General features: G+C 52.8%; 1 protein-coding gene across 2 annotated transcripts; it reads left to right on the forward strand.

The window, feature by feature from the left end:
- Nucleotides 1-163: 163 nt before the first annotated feature.
- shisa7b (shisa family member 7) lies at nucleotides 164-19,326 on the forward strand. 2 transcript variants are annotated; one of them, XM_029167772.3, is made up of 10 exons: nucleotides 164-554; nucleotides 918-994; nucleotides 6,654-8,327; nucleotides 8,766-9,008; nucleotides 10,178-10,294; nucleotides 10,374-10,504; nucleotides 11,030-11,098; nucleotides 12,438-12,668; nucleotides 15,096-15,471; nucleotides 15,567-19,326. In XM_029167772.3, exons 3-10 carry the CDS (start codon nucleotides 7,945-7,947, stop codon nucleotides 16,003-16,005), a joined length of 1,989 nt encoding a protein of 662 aa, XP_029023605.1. In that variant the 5' UTR covers nucleotides 164-554; nucleotides 918-994; nucleotides 6,654-7,944; the 3' UTR covers nucleotides 16,006-19,326. The 2 variants fall into 2 exon arrangements, with proteins under 2 accessions (XP_029023605.1, XP_029023606.1); XM_029167773.3 differs by lacking the exon at nucleotides 11,030-11,098 and having other exon boundaries at nucleotides 165-554.
- Nucleotides 19,327-19,791: the final 465 nt, after the last annotated feature.

Genomic DNA, 19,791 nt, shown 5'->3' on the forward strand with positions numbered 1-19,791 from the left:
TCGTTAGCGCATTAACATTAACATTAACCGTAAGCGGTCACAGGTGCGCGTGTACCGGGAATTTACCAGCAGAGGCTCAGCCAATCAGATGCGACAACGAGGAAGTGGCCGCTCCGCCATTGGCCGATCGCTTCGACTACTTGAGGAATGTCAACGCGGTCAAGCGCCAAATTGTCCAATCAGTGAGTTTGGCCGCGGAGCCGCGCGGACGCTGGTGAGAGCGACTCGGAGCGGAGCGGCAGAGAAGCGGCGAGCGGAGAAGCGTCAGCGCCTGCGGAGCGTCGCGGGGACGGAGCTCAGACCTCCAGCGGAGCCACAAACCGAACCAACGTGACCAGACTCGGAAGATCCGCTTTCTAAACAGCACCGCGCCCCCGTGTTATGTGTGCGTTTTTGTACTGGAAGCGCGGAAACAGCGAGCGACGCGTCACTGCGGCGGATCAGCTTCCTCTTCCACATCTGGGAATTACAATGAAAAATGTAGGTGACATATTTCCTTGTACAATCGGCGAGTCGTAGTGGGATCCGAGCGAGGACGGCGAGGAAGAAAACGGGTGAGAACGCGACCGCTGAGCTCCGCTTGGAAAAGAGGCGCAATATGTTAGAACTGAATGGACACATCACGTTTATGTCTGCGCAACTTTAAAGCGTCTCATTCTGAGGATGTAACATGTCGTAGTTTGCGTCACTGCATTATTATTATTATTATTATTATTATTATTATTATTATTATTATTATTATTATTATTATTAGGATTATGGGACATTTTAGGGGTCAGTGGAGCACGTTTCCACAGACTGCAGCGATGATGTCTTTTATTGTTGAACCTGCATTTATTTTTTATTTATTTCATTGTCTCCACCTCATTTTATTTCCATTCAAATGAGGCATTGTTATCTTGTCCGTCTCTTCAAAGGGAAAATGGTGACGCGTGGCGCATCTATAGGACCAGCGTCCGCTTCGTGGAGCCGCAGCGTAAAAGGGCAAAACCAGGTATTTGCTGCTTTGGCTCGTTGTTGCGTTGCTGCAGTGTGAAGGCTTTTTTCTCCGGCGGAGGCTGCGCTCCTGCTGCCGTACATGCATACATACAATACAGTAACGCCTCGGCATAATGCAACAAAACCCTCCCATTTTATGCCTCGCTGTGATGCAGCAGCAGCAGCAGCATCAGTCATGCACGGAGTCACCCAGCGGCTTCACCGCGGACCGTAACGCGGCGTTTCTAGAAGCCTTGCATGCGTGCAACAGCGGAGTTATGCAGAAAACGACGCACGAGCGCGCGCACGCCCGCATCCACCGCGAGCATAATTGCCTCATGAATGCTAATGCGGGAACACTGCAAACTTAACTGCCTCATGGGCGCACAGGTGCGAGCTCCGAGCGCCCGTGTCGGTGCGCGCGCGTGGGCGCGTGCGTAGGTGAGCGTTTGTGGATGAGATCACCTCGCTCTGGTCGTCGTGTGGTCCAGGATGTATTTTAGCCGGAGCTGCACACCTACACCTGCCCGCCGGTGGAGGAAGCGACGGGTGGCGTCGGGTCGGACCCTGACACGCGTCCGTCACTGGAGTCAGGGTTCGGTGCTGCCAGAGTGCCCTTGGGCAACACAGTGCTCCCGGTGGCTCTGGACACCATTGTGAGTTACATGGTGAAAATGAAGCGGCAGCTCAGTTATTGCTGTTATTGTGATTTCATCGTTTGTATCTCTTTGTTATTTTGTCAGTAAAACACCAGTAATTCGGGAAAACGGGCGTCACAAAATGACACGAGCTTCTCCGTATTGTTTATTTCATATCACCCATAATCACATAAAACAGGGAAAGAACTGAATATTTATCAACTCCAGAGGTTCAGTGTTTTAGATCATTGGTTGTTGGTTTGATTCCCAAACCTGTGTCCCGCTCTCATCCGCTGGTTTCCGCCTCCGTGGTGTTTGGGCTGAAGCCGGTGTCGGTTCTGTCGCTTCCAGCTCCTGCAGACCTACACTGCTCATTAGTCTGATCCAACGTTCCGCATGAGCAGGAGCCACGTTCTCCGTAGAACCCTGCGGCCGAACGGCGCTCTGAAGCGGACGCCCACCACGCGGAGCAGGGAACCAGCTCACGCCCACTCTCTGGGGGCCGGTGAAAGGCATTCTGGGAAAGGCAGGGAATCACTGAGGAGGACGGGGGTTCAGCAAACTGATGACAAAAGCATGGCACATCACACATGGGTGATATAACGGGCGGAGCGTTGCATTGTGGGGGATCTGTGCTCGCTGCAGGGATCGGCAGCGGCTCCGGTCCCAGTCTGTCTGAGGAGGTGGATCGTCTGCAGCGCCGCATCCATCACGGCCGCTGTGAGTCAGCGGTGATTAATGTGCGAGGTGCCGGTCCGGCTCGGAGCTCAAGGACCCTGATGGCGGCCGGATGTTGAGGTTCAGAGACGCGCGACGGGGACGCGGGAACCTTCAGGGGCAAAACGGACGCGTCTGCCTGGAGCATGTACGCAGCAGAACTGACCCGGGTCAGAACCGGTGTCGGGTCACTGACAGTGAAGCATTCAGACATAATAAACAGACATTCATGGGCTTCTGTTCTTATCAAAACTCCAAATGATCATGATCCGTCTGTGCTGAGATCATTGTGCAGCTACGGAGTCGGACGAGGCCTGAAAGCAGCTCCATGGTTTATTCACAGACTCACAGGAGTCTCTTCAGCCTCCGCTTCGTGCACGTGGAACTGGACCGACCCGTTTCCCGTCTATATTAAGTTCTGCTTGAGCCGCTGACATGTTGTTGACCCGCTTGGGCTCGGCGCCGGGCTCTCCGGTCGCCGGGGACGCTCCACCGCGGTTCTGGAGCAGCGCCGGCACCACTAGAAGCTATTTGGAGCCGCCGGCACCCCTGAGGTGGACACGAAGTGGAACTGACCCTATTATTCACACCGAGTGAAGCGGTTCCTCTGGGTTCACGTATTTATACACGACCTCGCTCCCAAATGGAACGTCCCCCGTCCGTGGAAAGCAGCAGCAGTCGCTGGTTCTGGTTAAAGGTTCTGATGTTGTGGCTTCGTGTCCAGGTTCATCCTGGTTGTTAGGGCTCATCATCACCTCTGCCTGAGGATCAGGAGGAGCTCAACTGAGGCTCGTTGATTGGATTGGCCCACGCCTCTGGCCGAGTCTGGGTCTGGGCCGGTCTGGGTCCGGGTCCGGGTCTGGGTCTGGGTCTGGGCCGGTCTGGGCCGGTCTGGGTCTGGGTCTGGGTCTGGGCCGGTCTGGGTCCGGGTCTGGGTCTGGGTCTGGGCTGAGTCTGGGTCTGGGCCGGTGTGGTGGAAATTTTCCATAAAGAAGTAGATGAGAGAGAGTTGTCCTTTAGTGCGATTTATTGAAATAATAAAGAAAATAAAAATAATGGGGAAAGCAAATCAAAAGCATGGATGTTGATCGTGCACATCAACAAACCAAAAACCAGCTGGGGAGATCAGTGCACACACCACGAAGGTGTGATGCAAAGAGCCCACGATCCTCAAGTTGCTTCTGCCTTTTAGCTTCTCTGTCCGACTAGGGTGGAATGTCTTTCTAACCCAATCGAATTACATGCACCATCTCCTCCCTGTCGCAGTGTGTGTGAAGATATTTACATTCTCACACCTGCATCGCTGACGTCCAACTATCTGTGAGAAAGGAGCACCAAGTCTCAACAGACAGAGACACAACTCCCCGACCTTGGGTTTGGGAGCTAGAGTTGAGAGTCTATCAGGCAGAGACAACCATTGAACAATCTAGGTGAAATGTCAAATGCATACAGTAAGACAAAACATAAGATATTAATTGCAGAACATAAGTCATAAATCGTATAATAACTGCATAGAAATAAGGAAGAGACAATTTTTGCCATAACAGCCGGTCTGGGTCTGGGTCTGGGTCTGGGCCGGTCTGGGTCCGGGTCTGGGTCCGGGTCTGGGTCTGGGTCTGGGCCGGTCTGGGTCCGGGTCTGGGTCTGGGTCTGGGCTGAGTCTGGGTCTGGGCCGGTCTGGGTCCGGGTCTGGGTCTGGGCCGGTCTGGGTCCGGGTCTGGGTCTGGGTCTGGGCTGAGTCTGGGTCTGGGCCGGTCTGGGTCCGGGTCTGGGTCCGGGTCTGGGTCTGGGCCAGTCTGGGTCCGGGTCTGGGTCTGGGTCTGGGTCTGGGTCTGGGCTGAGTCTGGGTCTGGGCCGGTCTGGGTCTGGGGCTTCGCCTGCGTCTCACAGCGTTCTGTCCTGCAGCAGCAGCCTCTTTGTGGACTTGTTGTCGGCGCCGGTTGCCAGCGCGGTGCCACAGTTTGCCCAAAAAGCCCCCGACGCCTCCGTCTGCGAGCAGGCGATGCTCCGCGAGGCCCGCGGACCCAGCGCCAGCGCAAGGCTCCGTTCGTCTGTCGCTGCTTCACAGCGTCCGTGGGAGCAGCTGGTGGCGACGCCGGCCCGCAAACATCTGGACCACGGTCCCTCCGTGTCGGACGGGGAGGCGGCGCCGGCTGCTCCGTTTCCGGGTCTCGTCTGTGGATGTGCAGTGTTCACTTCAGCCTCAGAGGTCGAAGGTTGAAGTGAACGGAGCCGTAGACTGGACTCAGACACAGACTCGGACCTGATGCGACTCCACTGACCTGGTCTCACTCAGCATTGGCTGTTTCCTGACTGGACTCTTTGCAGTAACGGACACGTGGCCTCTTTAAATGGTTCTGTTCCACCGCTTTGACCTCTACAGACAGAGGTCGCAGCAGTGGCCCGGTCCGGACGGCGCGGTGCCGAGCTGCTGGGTCCAGACCCTCAGCGTTGGTCGGGGGACGGACCGTGGGCGGTTGCCATGGAAACCTGCAGTTTCCGGTGGGTTCAGGGTCTCTCTGTTCACACACTGAACCCTCATTGATCGACCCGTCGCTGACTTTTTGTCGCTGACTTTTTGTCGCTAACTTTTTGTCGCTAACTTTTTGTCGCTAACTGCTCGGCTGCTGCTCAATAACGCGTCGTTGTTCCCACTTTTGTTTGTGCAACGCTGCATCCAGGGGAATCTCTTCCATCTTCCTGCTCATGTTAGTGCCTGTGCGACTCGGTTCCGAGCGGCGTGGACTCCTCAGCGCTGCCTGAGCTGCAGGTTCCCTGTAAAGACGCGTCTCTGTTTGAATCACACATTACTCATGCCTTTAGTTTTGTAACACACGGCTTAAAATAACTGCACTTTGGGATTAGTGCAGTTTATATAAATGACTGTGGATCATTGGAAGATGTAACCTGAACCATCACAATGGTTCTGTTGGGTCTGTTTAGAGTCGAGGGGGTGTAAACAACCCTCAGCCGACCATCAGGGGAATTCAACCTGCACACGTACAAACCAGATGTTTTCTGGTGGAATGCACTGAAATGGGCCGAGCAGGAAGAACTGAACCAGTTAAGAACAGGAAGACACAGAAAACCTCTTTATTTCGCGTTTGGCCTCACTTTGGGATCTAAAATCTGCTTCTGTCGAGCACCGTGTGAACAGACGCAGCAGTTTGAGTCGCGCCCACTTTGAATTGTCTCAGCAGTTCTGACCCACACGAGCTCCGGGTTTAATGGATGCAGCTGCAGTGAAACGAGGGTCTGAACCAGCGTCAACGCTGGCGGTTCTGCTAGTTTAGGTGGTGGATCGGGTTCTGTGATTCTTTTGTTCAGAACTGGACCGCTTTAATGAACGCGCTCTGCTTGGAACGCTGGTGGAGGCTCGACACGCGCGTAAACACAGCATCTGAGGACGCGAGCTGGAAACCGGCCGCTCCGGAACCGGCCGCTCCGGAACCGGCCGCTCCGGAACCGGCCGCTCCGGAACCTTGCTGGGCCAGTGATGTGCTCCAGACCTGCACTCAGTCACGTCGTGTCTCTGTGAAGGTTCTTCACAGCTGAAGCCACGATGCTGTGCAAGTTTGGAAAAAAGACCTTAAAGGTTGATGATGTGTGGATTTAGACTTGATGCTGGAGCTGCTGCTGTTCAACATGACAACAACATAACAATAATAACAACAATAGAAAGATGGAAGATGAAATACAAACATTTAACAGAGATTCACAACAAAAACTGCTTATTTAAAGAAAATGAAAATCAATGAAATAAAAACCGTTCAAGTTTATAAATATAAACAAGTTTATTTAATCCAACTCAGCAAAGTAGAAATGCAGAAATAAAAAAGAAGTAGTAGTAATAGTAGTAGTAGTAGTAATAGTAGTAGTAATAGTAGTAGTAGTAGTAGTAGTAGTAGTAGTAATAGTAGTAGGTTTAGAGCTGCATGTAAAATGAATGACATCATTTGAGCTGTGACCATTCTGTTAAATAGCAGAGACAACATCCGCCTCAGGCTTCACTGATGGATTTATTTATTTGAGGACAGCTTCTCGTTCCCATGGCTGCAGGCCTCATTCTGCACACACACACACACACACACACACACACACACACACACACACACACACACACGCCTTCTGTCACTTTGCTCCGTATGGCAGCTGTCATGTTGCTGCTCCCTTTCATCAGAGTCCGATGCTCGTCTTCTGGCTCAGACCTGCAGCTCTGTGGTTCTAATGTGGTTCCGCCCTAGAACGAGGCTGTGCTGTTGGATCCATTGACCACGTTGTCAGCTTCTCTCACCCTCTGCTTGTGTTCTTCTCTTCCAGTGCGACTAGCGGCGCCGTGGATGTGAATGTGTGAAGCTGCTCGGATCCTCCAGGTTTCGTCCCGTCGCTCAGACCAAAACCAGAAGCCAGACTGTGTCCAGAGCAAAAAGCCCGTCGTCGTAGGGAGAGTCTGAACCCAGGAACGCGTCCAGTTCAAACCATCATGAAGCTCAGTGTCCGACCCCACGCTTCACGCTTTGTACCTCCTGCTTCCAGTCGTCAGCTTCCTCCTGTACTTAGATTCCCCTGAAGCATGCATTCTGAAGGCTGCCACTGTATCTCCACCTAAAGCCATACTGAACACCAGCCATACATGCGGCGCCGCAGCCTCAGGAACCGGCGCCGGACTGGGCTCTGACGGGTTCTACCGCGCCTCGGCCGCGTCCCGTTCCGTGGTGGTGTTCCTCTGCGTTGACGGATGAGTCCGGACAGTTTCATGTCTGTTCCGTGGGCAGAACCTCGCTGCCCTGCTAGAACCGGGCCCAAGCCCTCGTTGGTTCTCTTCTGTTGGGCCGAGCTGAATTCCGAGCAAAGACACTCGCACAAGGGCGTCGAGCGCTGGTAGAAGCTCAGCGAGCGGCTCCCGTCTGGTGCCTCCACGCGTTTATTAAAGATTCCACACTGACATTTAGCAGGCGACACATTTAATTCCACTGCTCTGCTGTCATTTAAGCCAAACCTTCAAGCACATTGACCTTTACTGAAGCTCTTCCTCTAAATATTTTATAAGGACGAGCCTGTTTGTTTGGCTGATCGTGAGTGCGATGTAAAGAAAAGCAGCTTGTGCCAAACTCAAACCGACTTCAGTTTCCTGTCAAAGCCGAGCTGTTTACGCAGAGCTCCACTATTTGATTTGCGTTAAAGAAATCTATTTTTCCATGTGTGATTGAACCACAGGACAACAGAAGTGCCAAACTGCTATTAGACCTCATCAGACACCTGTTTACAGGCGGACGGCGGCGCGTCTTTGTTTACACATGTGAAGCAGAGCCGCCTGTCGGGAGGTTTGAGGCGCGGCCCGTCGCCGTAGCGACCAGTGAGAGGCGGCGTCGTGGGGAAAGTGCCACATTCAAAGGGAACATCTCATAGGGCCTAAAAACTGAAGACCTCAATGTTTACAAAAGCTGCTTAAGGAAGAGACTAATGTTTACATGGAGACTCCGTGAACACAACAGGAAGGACTAGTTCAAACCTTTCATACTGACGATTTTCTACTCCAGGAAGCTGTGATTCTGTGCAGGACGCTCCCACCCCTTGTTTTTTAACAGCCGAGGAACTTTGTGATAAAACAATGAGACCCACGGCTTCAGGAGGGATGCTTGCGTTTGCGCTCTTCGTCCTCTCGTCCTCCTGCCTCGCTGTTTCCACGGTAACCAGGGCCGCCGACGGCGACGCCGGGACTCGGCCCGGCTCCGCTGCAGCTGCTAAAACGAGCGGCACCCTGTTCCTGCTCACCGGGTCCAGAGCCGGGTCCAGAGCCGGGTCCAGAACCGGGCCGAAGGCGGCCGAGGTGGAGGACGGCGACGCGGCGCCGGCCGCGGCCGAGCCGCCCCCCCGGCCCCTCCCCCAGACCATGCTGCCGCGCAACGTGACGGCCGACGCCCTGAAGCCCCCGCTGGGCGCCGCCCAGGTGGCCCCGCCCCCCAGGAAGCTGGTGGACGTGGACGTGTGCAGGTACGGCGCCGGCTCCGGTCCAGTGACCCCATTTGAGCCTGTGAGTTGTGAAAGAGTGTGTGAAATGTGATGATTACATAGAAAAGGTGGAATGAAGGAGGTCAAAGTAACCGCGAAGTCAAGCCTTTCCAAAGGCTTTGACTTATGCAAATGTGAATAAATGAATTAATGAGAGCCCTTTGAGACGCTCGGCAGGCGAGTGGACCCCTGCGGTTTAACCATGTGGTACGAAGCTCTTTAGTGGAGGCGCTGTCCTCTGAAACACAACGTAAAGGTTTTCACCTCCCGATCTCCTGCTGCAGCGCAGACGCGTGGCTGTTTCTAGGCAACGCGTCATCAGCGCCACATCGTCCGTGCACAGGCTGCACAGGTCCATAGGGGCTGTAAGGGCCCGTTCTGAGGCGGTTCTGGGATGTGACGGCTTGTCGTGTCCCACAGAGGCTACTTCGACGTGATGGGACACTTCGACAGCACCTTCAACTGCTCCAAAGGCAGCTACATCTACTGCTGCGGCACCTGCCACTACCGCTTCTGCTGCGAGCACGAGCGCAACCGGCTCAACCAGGACTCCTGCACCAACTACAAGTCCCCCGTCTGGGCCGACCCCCTGGTGCCGGTGACGGCGCCCGCCGGCAACAAGCCCGACCCGGACTTCGAGACGCTCCAGCAGCACAGCAGCAGGTCAGAGGTCGCGAGTGCGTGTGTGTGTGTGTGTGTGTGTGTGTGTGTGTGTGTGTGTGTGTGTGTGTGTGTGTATGTGTGAGCGTAAGAGTGTGTGTGTGCGTGTGTGTGTGTGTCTGAGTGTGTGTGTGAGCGTAAGAGTGTGTGTGTGCGTGTGTGTGTGTGTCTGAGTGTTAGCGTGCGTGCATGCGTGTGTGAGTGTGTGTGTGTGTGTATGTGTGCGAGTGTGTGTGTGTGTCTGTGTGTGAGCGTGCGTGCATGCGTGTGTGTGTGTGTATGTGTGCGAGTGTGTGTGTGTGTATGTGTGCGAGTGTGTGTGTGTGTCTGTGTGTGAGTGTGTGTGTGTGTATGTGTGCGAGTGTGTGTGTGTGTCTGTGTGTGAGCGTGCGTGCATGCGTGTGTGAGTGTGTGTGTGTATGTGTGCGAGTGTGTGTGTGTGTGTGTGTGAGCGTAAGAGTGTGTGTGTGCGTGTGTGTGTGTCTGTGTGTCAGCGTGCGTGCATGCGTGTGTGTGTGTGTGTATGTGTGCGAGTGTGTGTGTGTGTGTGTGAGCGTGTGAGTGTGTGTGTGTGTGTGTGTGTGTGTCTGAGTGTGAGCGTGCGTGCATGCGTGTGTGAGTGTGTGTGTGTGTATGTGTGCGAGTGTGTGTGTGTGTCTGTGTGTGAGCGTGCGTGCATGCGTGTGTGAGTGTGTGTGTGTATGTGTGCGAGTGTGTGTGTGTGTGTGTGAGCGTAAGAGTGTGTGTGTGCGTGTGTGTGTGTCTGTGTGTCAGCGTGCGTGCATGCGTGTGTGGTGTGGGGATGGGTGCGAGTGTGGTGTGTGTGTGGGTGGAGCGTGTGAGTGTGTGTGGTGTGTGGTGTGTGGTGGTGTGAGAGTGAGCATGCGTGTGTGAGTGTGTGCGTGCACGTGCGTGTGTGTGTGTGTGAGCGTGTGTGTGTGCGTGTGTGTGTCTGTGTGCGTGTGTGTGTGTGTGTGTGTGAGCGTGTGCGTGTGTGTGTGTGTGCGTGTGTGTGTGTGTGTGTGTGTGTGTGTGTGTGTGTGTGTGTGTGTGTGCGTGTGTGTGTCTGTGTCTGTGTGTGTGAGCATGCGTGTGTGAGTGTGTGCGTGCACGTGTGTGTTCTTGCACTGAGGCTGCTGGTTTAACGCGTCCGTCCCTCCGTCCGTCCGCAGCACGGCCTACGTGATCGGGGGCGTCATCTCCTTCACCATGGTGGTTGCCGTGGGCGTCCGCATCGCCTTCAGCAAGGTGGCGCGTCGGCCTCGGCACCGGGACGTCAACGTTCCGCGGTGAGGCCCGTTCCAGCTTCAGAACCGGCCTCTGCTCAGTCCGGCCCACCCAGTCTGACCCGTTTGTGCTGTGGCTCAGGTCGCTGGTGGACATCCTGCGGCACCAGTCCAGCCCGGTCCAGCAGGGGGAGCGGAACAACGCGGCGCTGAGCTCCACCGCCTCCTCCAAGAACCTCTACACCCCCGTCCTGCAGAGCAAAGACAACCGCAGTAAGTCCGGCCGCGCGGAGGAGCACATCTGGGCCGCAGCTGCTGCACATGTTGTTTAGGAGTAGGTGGAGCTGGTGGGTTTGAAGCCGGGCCTTCGCTCACTTACAACAGGGAAGTCACCACGTCTGACGTGGTTCGAAGGTTTCTTTCTCACGTCATTGTCCCTGATTCAAACTCCCAGGAGGATGTCTCACGGTTCCTTCGTGTTTGTATTTTAACTGTGCTGTAACTCGCTTCTCTCTCTGTCGCTGTCTCTCACCTCTCAAAACAAACTCTCTGTTTCAGTCCCTCCCGGATTTTGCTGCAGCTTTTTTGGAGCCAAGTAAAAGCAGGCTCAGATTGTGATGTAAAGTTGGTCTCTGTTTAAGCTATTATGCTGTGATGTAACGGCGGGGCCGACTCCTGGGGGACTGCCTCCTCCTGCCCTGTCTCTCTTCCTGTCCCTCTGACACAAACGCTGACTCCACGCGCGCCTCCCGTCTCTGGAGGTCGTCCATCAGTTTGTCGGCTCTGCTCTCTTTGCAGCTGGGAACTTGCACCACCATTTTAACCAGCAGGGGTCTGCCTCCAGCCCCACGCACGCTGCCACCATCGGTAAGGCCCGCGGCGGCGGCGGCGGCGCTGGACCGGTGTCTGTGTGTGTTGATGTCGCGGCGGCGCCTCCTTCAGTGCAGCCGCTGAAGGAGGCGCCGCCCTCTGTTCCTGCTCGTGTGTCTCCCTCCGCCTGCTCCAGATGTGCTGCTGCTGCTGCCTGTGCGGCAGCGATGTGCACGGCGACGCTGCACATCCACGCAGGTCTCGGCTGAGCTGTCACCTGAACCCGCTTCCCTTCGGTTCTGCGGCAGAAACACCAAAACCAATGCTAGCGCTGCTCTGTGGCTGCTCTGCTGCACCTCCAGCTGCCTGGACTCCACTGACGCTGCTCTGCTGCTTCAGTGCTAATTATTCCAGGATGTTACACCTACACGCGTCCCTCTGAGGAATTACACAAGAAGGCAGCAAGCGGAGCTCATCAGTGGCTCAAAGGAGCTGGAGTCAGAAGCTTCATGCAGCTGAGGCCGCAGCGATCGCTCAGATCCACAGACCTGGTTTGGCGTCCAGTGGTTCTGACCTCGTTTCCTGACTGAGACAATGACAACAGAACATCCAACCTCCCGCCCGCCGTCGTCGCTACAGAAGCTCGCGCTCAGAGCTAGCATTGCTTTTCGCTGCGTGTTCCCTGGGTGACGCTTAATGCAGACGCCATCGCCCGTTACTGTCGTTACTGTCGTTACTGTCGGCGCTCGACGACCAGTGTGTCAGCGAGCGGCCCGAAGGTCGCGGCCTCGACTGCGTCTGTCACAACAGGAAACGGCAGCCGTCCCGCGTCTGCTCAGAGGTCGGAGGTCAGAGGTGACGCGCAGCGTGTGCATCCACCACAGATGTGCACAGGCCTCTGCTGTGTGTTGTACCGTGTGCTGTGATGTAACTGATATGAGTGTGCGCCCCTCCCCCACACCCTGCCTTACATAAGACAAACCATTTCTCTGTATTGATCAATGTGCCGCTTTTGCACTTTGCGTAAATGTGAGTGTTTGTGCGACTCGCGGCGCCGCTGGTGTTTCTGTGGTTTTACATGTGGCTGATTGTTTGTGTCGGAGCCTCAGACGAACAGAACTCCTGTGTATTTATAGACGGTCGCCATGGAGCTCACAGACACTTGGCGTGTTTACTGATCATTAAGCAGCTCGTAGCCGTGTTCTTCTTCTTCATCTTCTCCTCTTGTTTGTGATTCCTTCACCTTCACTCCTCGTTGAACCCTCCTTGTCCTGCGGCACCTTCTTTATTGTTTACTTTCTCCTCCTCATGTCCAGTCTTGCCCTTCTCTTCTGTTCCTCACGTGCTGCTGATCTTACTTTCAGTCTTGTGTTTCTTCCTCCGTCTGTGTCTCCAGAGCGAGGACCTCGTATGAACAACACCCCCCAGCTCTCCTCCGGACCCTCCCTGCTTTCAGGCAGCGGGAAGGGGCCCAGTGTGGGCGGCGGCATCCTGGGAGGCAGCATGAGACACAACAGCAGCCACCCGTCCTTCTCCCACTCCTTCCACAACCTGGCCCAGCTGCCGCCGTCGTACGAGGCCGCCATGAAACCTGAGATCAGCCGCTACAGCTCCTTGAAGAGGCTGGGTGAGCCGGGGGGAGGGTGGGGGAGGGAGAGTCACGGGTAACACGGATCCAGGAGGCCAGAGTCCTGCAGCGAACCTCCTCAGGCGTTACGTAGCGAAGCTCCGGACAAAGAGAGGCTGATGCAGGACTCATACGAGGCGATTTATGGATGTTTTTATATGTTTTGACACATTTTTATGCAGTGACGCTGAGTCTCCATATGCTGAACAGGCTGCAGCTTGACTCAGATACTGGCTGCTAATCTGATGCCTCCGTGGCCGTTAAATGATCAGAAGGAGCCTCGTGAAGCCACACGTTGGTACTTTAGGGGGTTGTTGTTGTGGACAGATGGAGGTGAGCGGTTTCCTGCTTCCGTCAGACGTTGGTTTATGTTAATTGGAGTTCATTTCCCAAAAACTGCAATTCCAGTAACATCACAGAGTCATAATGAGCTTCATTTTCACCTGCAGAATGTAGATCCTATTCTGTAGCTCCTCTAAAGATGCTCCACCTGTCGCTCTGCCGTTAATAAGCAGCATCTCACATCCACTAGTGTTCAGTCATCTGCCGCTATGGAAACCAGTTTAAGACCATAATACAGAGAAGGAGGATCAGAAGCACGGAGCGGAGGCAGCTAAGGAGCCCATTGAGCACACAAGGAGGCTGCAGGAAGGACAAACAGACACTTGAACATAGCGATGCAGAGCATCACAGATGAGGCGACGCTGGGGGGAGGGGGGGGGGGGGGGGCGTCGGCTGCAGGAAAAGACATTTGAGAGGCAGCGTCTGTGGGGGGAGGGGAGCTGCTGGAGGCTGAGTGATGGAGGCTGCTGCTGGGTCTGCGGTGGGTGGAGGTGGAAGCCCTGTTCACACGCCTTCAGACGAGCAGTTCATGGTTCAGACGCGGCTTCATCGCAGCGTCCTCACAGGAAGCAAACGTTGAAACCGGTGCATTCGCTGCTTCTCTTTTCAGTCTGATGCTTTCATCCATCACTGATGCTGCGCCTGCACCTGTAGAGGCCACGCCTCCCGCCTCGCTGCCGTCCACATGGAGCCGGCTGTTTGTTTTGCTTCCGTCTTACGTTAGTTAAAGGGCTTCAATGTCATCATTTACATGTGCGCCTCTTTATTTAAACGTTCATTTCCTGCAGCTCCCTCTGCTTTGCTCTTTACCTCCCACACTGACGTGACCTGCAAGGACACATGTGGGCGTTTTACTTCAGCCCATTGTTCTTCTCCCTCTGTTCATCTCCAACCGTCCAGCAGCTTTAGAGCCGCTGGTTTTATTAACCGCAACGAGCGATGGGGAAAATGGAGAAGCCTCCAGATTCAGGCTGAATCATTGTTGCACTATTGTCACATGGCTGCTTCTGGTGAATGTCAGTATTTGTTGAACTCCACTTCAAACGGAGGCTGAAATGTTATGATTGTGGCTCCGAGAGTCGAAAGGCGACCTCTCGCTGGCCGCTGAATGAAACCTGCTCCGTTTGATGCGGAGCGGCTCATAAAGGCGTCTTTGTGAGGGAGAACGCTTCCACATAATGTGGCCTCACAGGCGGCGGGCGGGAGACAGGACACCTCCGCGGCGAGGGAGAGGGACGGGAACAAACAAGCAGGGAGCGGCCGGACCGGCAGAGAGGTGGCCGGGTAAAGGTCAGCTTTAAATTGGCTCTTTGGAGCTGTTTCCATGGAAACGCTTTGAAGATTAAAGCGGGTCCAAGGCTGCGGAGCAGGAAGCACAGAACCACATTAATGAACCCGACGAACTCCTTTAAACTTTGCTTCCTCTTCGTGTGACCTCCACCTGGCTCTCCTCCTGTGCCTTCGTCTCCCGTTCAGCTCCTGCTGCATCGTCCATTTGTAGCACGTCTCCGTCTTCACTTCTCGTCCGCCTTGGACTGAGTCAACTACACTTCACCTGTCATCCACTACATTTTCCTGACGTTCCTCTCTCTTTCACCTCCTCGTTCTCTCGTCGCCTGTCAGACCCATCTTCTCTTCTGCTTCTCGCTTATCTCTCCCGCCATCTTTTTCCCCTTTTGCATCACTCGTTTGCTTTCAGTCTTCTTTTACTTCCACTTCTGTCGGGCTTCTTTTTTGCAGCTTTGCCATTTTTCAGTCCTTTCATGGTTTTTCAGGGTTTACAGCTTATTCTTAGACCTGGTTTAAGGAAACATTTGCTCTTAAAGGTCCATTTCTCCACCTTCTGCCTCTGCACCTTTATGCAGTAAACCACAGTCTGTGTTTTCAGCCTCTTGGATTTGGGGCTTTACATGTTTTTGGAGCATCTTCTGGGTAAACAATCCATGAATCCAGACAAAGTTGCGTAGCTCAGGCCTGTTGTTGACCACGCAGCGTAAATGAGCCAGGATCAGTTGAAGCAGCCTGTTGTGTACGACGGCGGCTGCTTCAGGAATCAACACGTCTGTGTCTCCTTTTCCGACCCAGAGAAAGAGCTGGATGAGTACAGCTACTACAGCAACAAGCGCCGCTCCACCAACGCGCCGCCCTCCTTCCACTCCTCGCAGCACCACCTGCCCTGGGGGGGGGACTACACGCTGGGCTCCCGGGGCACGCTGCCTTTGAACGGGTCGCGGCCCCGGCTTCACATCGCCTCCACCCCCAACCCGTACCCGCTGCCCACCCAGACGCAGTACTCCAGCTCCAGCTTCGACAGGCCGCCGCGCCGCGTCCGCTCCCAGGACCAGCTGCTGGCTCTGGGCGAGGGCAACACGCTGTCCCGCCTGTCCAAGAACCAGCAGCACCAGTACTACAAGGCCATGATGAGCACCAGCAGGAGCTCCAACTCCCAGACCCTCCGCAGGTGAGAGCCGGGGGGGGCAGTGAGGTCAGAGATGGGGCATTTAGGTGGTTCTGTGTGCTTTAGCAGCAGAGGAACCAACCAGCCTGTCGTTCCAGGTCCCACGAGAGGCTCCTGGTGTCACCGGACCGTCTGGAGGACCAGCTGATGGCCATGGGGCTGATGATGGGAGCGGGCGACCGGGGAGGGGGCACCGGGATGGTGCCCACCATGGGCCGGCTCAGCCACCACCAGAAGGCCCAGTCCCAGCAGAACATCTGCGTCACGCCGTCCATGGATCGACACCACATGATCAAGATGAACTCCCACCCGACGTCGGGCCACGACCACGAGCGCAGCTCGGCGGCTGTGCCGGGGATGGGCGTGCACGGAGGCTGGGACCCCCACGGGGGCCACGGAGGGGGGGGCAACCACCCCAACGCCCGGCGCATGGCCTTCGCCAACAAGCGGCAGAACACCATCGAGCAGCTCCACTTCATACCCGGAGGAGGCGGGCAGGGACTGCGGACTGGGAGTAAAAACGAGGTGACGGTGTGAGAACGGGGGAGAGGGTGAGGGAGGAGGTGAAGCTGAGACAGGATGAGGCTTTTGATGGAAACCCCAGAGATGAAGCCGTTTCATCTGAGCCCCCGTGAACCGGTGGCTGACAGCATTAATCGCATCGTGAGTACGGCCAACTGATTTTCTCCTTGTCACTTTGTGTATTGAAAAAGAGAATATTCAGCCATTCTTTGTAAAGGGAAGACAGAAATGTCCACTTAAAAGAGCAAAAAATATCATATGACTGCAGTTTAGGGCCTGCAGGGTATTCGCTGTGACTTTTATTGAAGGATACCCGCTGAGTCAGTTTTGTTGAATTGTCCTTGAGTTTTATTGCACTGTCCTGCGAGTCCTCGAGAGCTCTGACAGAGATGCATCTGTCTTTGAATCCGCTGTGGGCGGTGGAGGCACACGGGTTTGCTTGTCTTTGTATCTATGAAGTATTTAAAACCAAACATGTTGCTTTTTGTATTGAATTAACCTGATGATGATGATGATGATGATAATAGTATGAACATAACTGAGCCTTGTAGGACCTTTGTATTTATCCTTCAACCGGCCCGTCGTCTCTTTGCCATGATCCAGACACTGAGCTGTCACGTTCAAGGCCATTTTGGAGAAAAGCTACGAGCGGTAAAGGTCCAGTCACATCAGTGTTTGACGCAGGGAAATACGGATCAGACCAATCCACAAAAGCGTCTGATTGGATAAATGTCTTTAAGTGTATTTATGTAACTGTGATGGACTGTGAGTATTCCCCACTGAGGTGGGAGACGGTAAAAAAACATGCTTAAAACGTAGTTGTCCCAGAATCAAAAGATGTCTAAATTCACCCAGAGCTGCAGGAAGATGAAAGACGAGAGTTCTGAGATCAGACAGAAGGAAGGCAGCGAGTTTAACAGGAAGAAATGAAAGTGATTCAGGCTCTTACTTCATTTTTTTACTGTTGGACAGATAAACTGTGATTTTCCCAATAAGGAGCCCAGAGGGACGGCGCAGTTAGCAGCGGTTGTGTTCCTGGTGTGACTGGGCCTTTGGCGGGTTGGAGAGCGAGCCTTTGTACAGTCTAGTGGTGTTTATCTCTTATGAAACGTTGTGCTGTGACCCTTTGCGTAACAATTAGTAAAACATTTTAAAGGATTAGAAGAATCCACCTCATGCAGACGCTGTATGGCTCAAATATGTGATTATTCTCGAACCTCAAAGTGTTTGGGTTTGCAGCCAGTGATTATTCAGACAAACCCCGCTGTTTGTCACCTGAGCTCAGCTGCTCCCCTCGTCTGAAGGGGACGAGGCCGCGGGTTCCGTGGGACGATGGACACTTCACACCAAGGGCTAAACTGAACTGTGTTTGTCTGCTCATGCTGTCCGCGCGCGTCATGCTTGTGCGTGCGCTCACCCATCATTTAAAAAACAGAACGTGCAGGAAACTGCAGCGCTAACGAACCATGTGTTTTGAATATTAGCGCTGTGGCGGCGGCGCAGAGGTCGCGGCCGGACGTTCGCTAGCGTTCGTATTCTTTCCTCAACCCTTCACTGATGCGGCTCGAGACTGAGGCCTGTTGAACCACGTTTCACGCTGCCAGACATTTTTAGTCTTTTCATACACGTACTAATGGTTTCTAATCATGTGTAGAAATTTCCCCTGGATCAGACTTTGACAGCTCTTATCATATTGTCCTTTTTTTTGTCTAGACACGTATTTATTTTTTTAATCTCTGTAAATTTTAATGTGTAATCCTCGATCTTCAATATTGAAACTTTATAAAGGAATCCTAAAAAAAGAAAAGGAAAACATTTGTATTCCAGTTAATGCAATCACAGAGAAAAGACGAACCGCATGACTACGTGGGAAGCCAGCGTTGGTGATGTCACAGCGCTGACTGATGATGTCACGCTGTGTGTTGAAGTCCACATGCGTCTGTTTTCATTCGTATGCCCGTGTGTGTAACTCTGCGTCTTTTTGGGAATGCTGAACCTCATTTTGGACCAAACTCGGGTCGTGTTCTCAGCACACGATTTTAGGACCCGAGTTGTGATCGTTACATGTTCGTATCAACTTATGAAGTTTTGAAGGCCTGTTATCATTTTTAAAGAGGACAATAATTAATCTTACCTTTTCTTGTAGAGCTACATTCACCAAAGTTGGACTTTTCAAACATTCAAAAAATGAATTACTAAAGGCCTCTATTGTGTCAAGTTTTTGAATAAAGGAACAACTAGGTTTGACTTAAGTATAAGTAGGTTTGTGCAAGAAGCCATTTAGGTTAAGCCACTTTGTGCTCATTTACTGAGAACGTTTCATTCAAACAGAGCATCAGTACTTTTCTAAAACTGCAATTCATGTGAAAAAGGGAGAAAGTTGCATTCAGGTGTTGCTTCAGGCTAGATTCACACAAAGAGGAGCCGAGGTTCTACCCACTGGTACAAACCCGGTTTCTACTGGAGAACTGAGTTTTAAATACGTTTTACCAGCTTTTTTTTACTTTCTAAAAGTGCCCGTTTACAGGAAGAAAGGTTATAGAATAAATTAGAGATAAGTACACGAATAAAGACACGTCAAACTGAAACTGAAGCCAACACAAAGGGACCTGTCTATTAAGTGGAACATTTGAACATTCCTTTATTATGGGGCTTTGTGTTGTCCACGCTGTGAGAGACCGACACACACACGTAATAACTGCTGCTGACAACGATCAGATTTGGTTCTAACGTCTGATCCAACCTGATACTGTTGAAATGAACCAAATGCAACGTTTTCCTTTTTTTGATGACTCTGCATCCTTGAGGCCCGACCGCCTCCTGTGAGGCCTGTGTTTCACTGAAAGAGAAAACCTGTGTGAAATCACATTAAGGTGAGGACTGTTGTACTGTGACTTGTTTTTGAGTGGCGGGTCTGGAAACGCTCCCGTTCGCATTTACAGAAAAGGGAGGAGAAACGAATCACCTGAAAATAAATTTGTCTTTTTAAAGTCTCCTTTCTCCTCATACCGTCGACGGTGCGACACAGATGTTGTAATCCTGTGTGTGTGTGTGTGTGTGTGTGTGTGTGTGTGTGTGTGTGTGTGTGTGTGTGTGTGTGTGTGTGTGTTTACCACAGGGGGAGGCATGGGCATATTTGTATTCTCAAAGCCACTTGGCATACCTCAAGTTGTAAAATACATTTATTTATTACATCCCCTTATACGTCTGTTTCCAAGATTATCCAAACAAAGGTCTCACAAATGTGCAACCCTTTTGTTATTGGTGATCAATTCTTGCGTTTGTAGAAATCATGTTTAATTGATAATAACAATAAAAAAAATCCCACTAAATGTTGTTTGTGTTGTGTCATTCATTAATAAGTCAAAGCTATATTTAATAAGTGAACTTATATTTGATGCAACAGGCTGATGATTACATTACAGCTTAAAGTCTGTTGTATAAAAAGTGTCAAACTGGCTGAAATGATCAAATAATGTATCTGACCTAAAGAAAATCTTGATTCTTTATTGAAAATACAGAATCTGACGTGTTAAACCTTCACACCGCAGCAGCTTCAGTGTGTCTCTATTATCATCCGTGTGTGAAACCGTGCAGAGGTGCAGCCACACTAACGCACGAGCACACGGCGACAGACAGAAAGGCCTTAATTGAATGCAAATGAGGCAGCAGCGCATAGTGGCACGCGCACGCACGTGCACGCGTAATGTTATGCTACTTGCGCTGTAATGATATGTTTAATTGACTAATTAACATTTCACACACCTAGTGTGAAAACACACACACACACACACACACACA

This window comes from Betta splendens, chromosome 11 (genome assembly GCF_900634795.4).
Source record: "Betta splendens chromosome 11, fBetSpl5.4, whole genome shotgun sequence".
Classification (NCBI taxonomy): Eukaryota; Metazoa; Chordata; class Actinopteri; order Anabantiformes; family Osphronemidae; genus Betta; species Betta splendens.

What these genes read in the sequence shown, in the direction of transcription:
- shisa7b (XM_029167772.3), top strand. Translation starts at nt 7,945, where the DNA reads ATGAGACCCACGGCTTCAGGAGGGATGCTTGCGTTTGCGCTCTTCGTC. An exon ending in CGGGACGTCAACGTTCCGCG is followed by an intron (nt 10,295 to 10,373) that starts GTGAGGCCCGTT and finishes GCTGTGGCTCAG; the next exon opens with GTCGCTGGTGGACATCCTGC. An exon ending in AACTCCCAGACCCTCCGCAG is followed by an intron (nt 15,472 to 15,566) that starts GTGAGAGCCGGG and finishes CTGTCGTTCCAG; the next exon opens with GTCCCACGAGAGGCTCCTGG.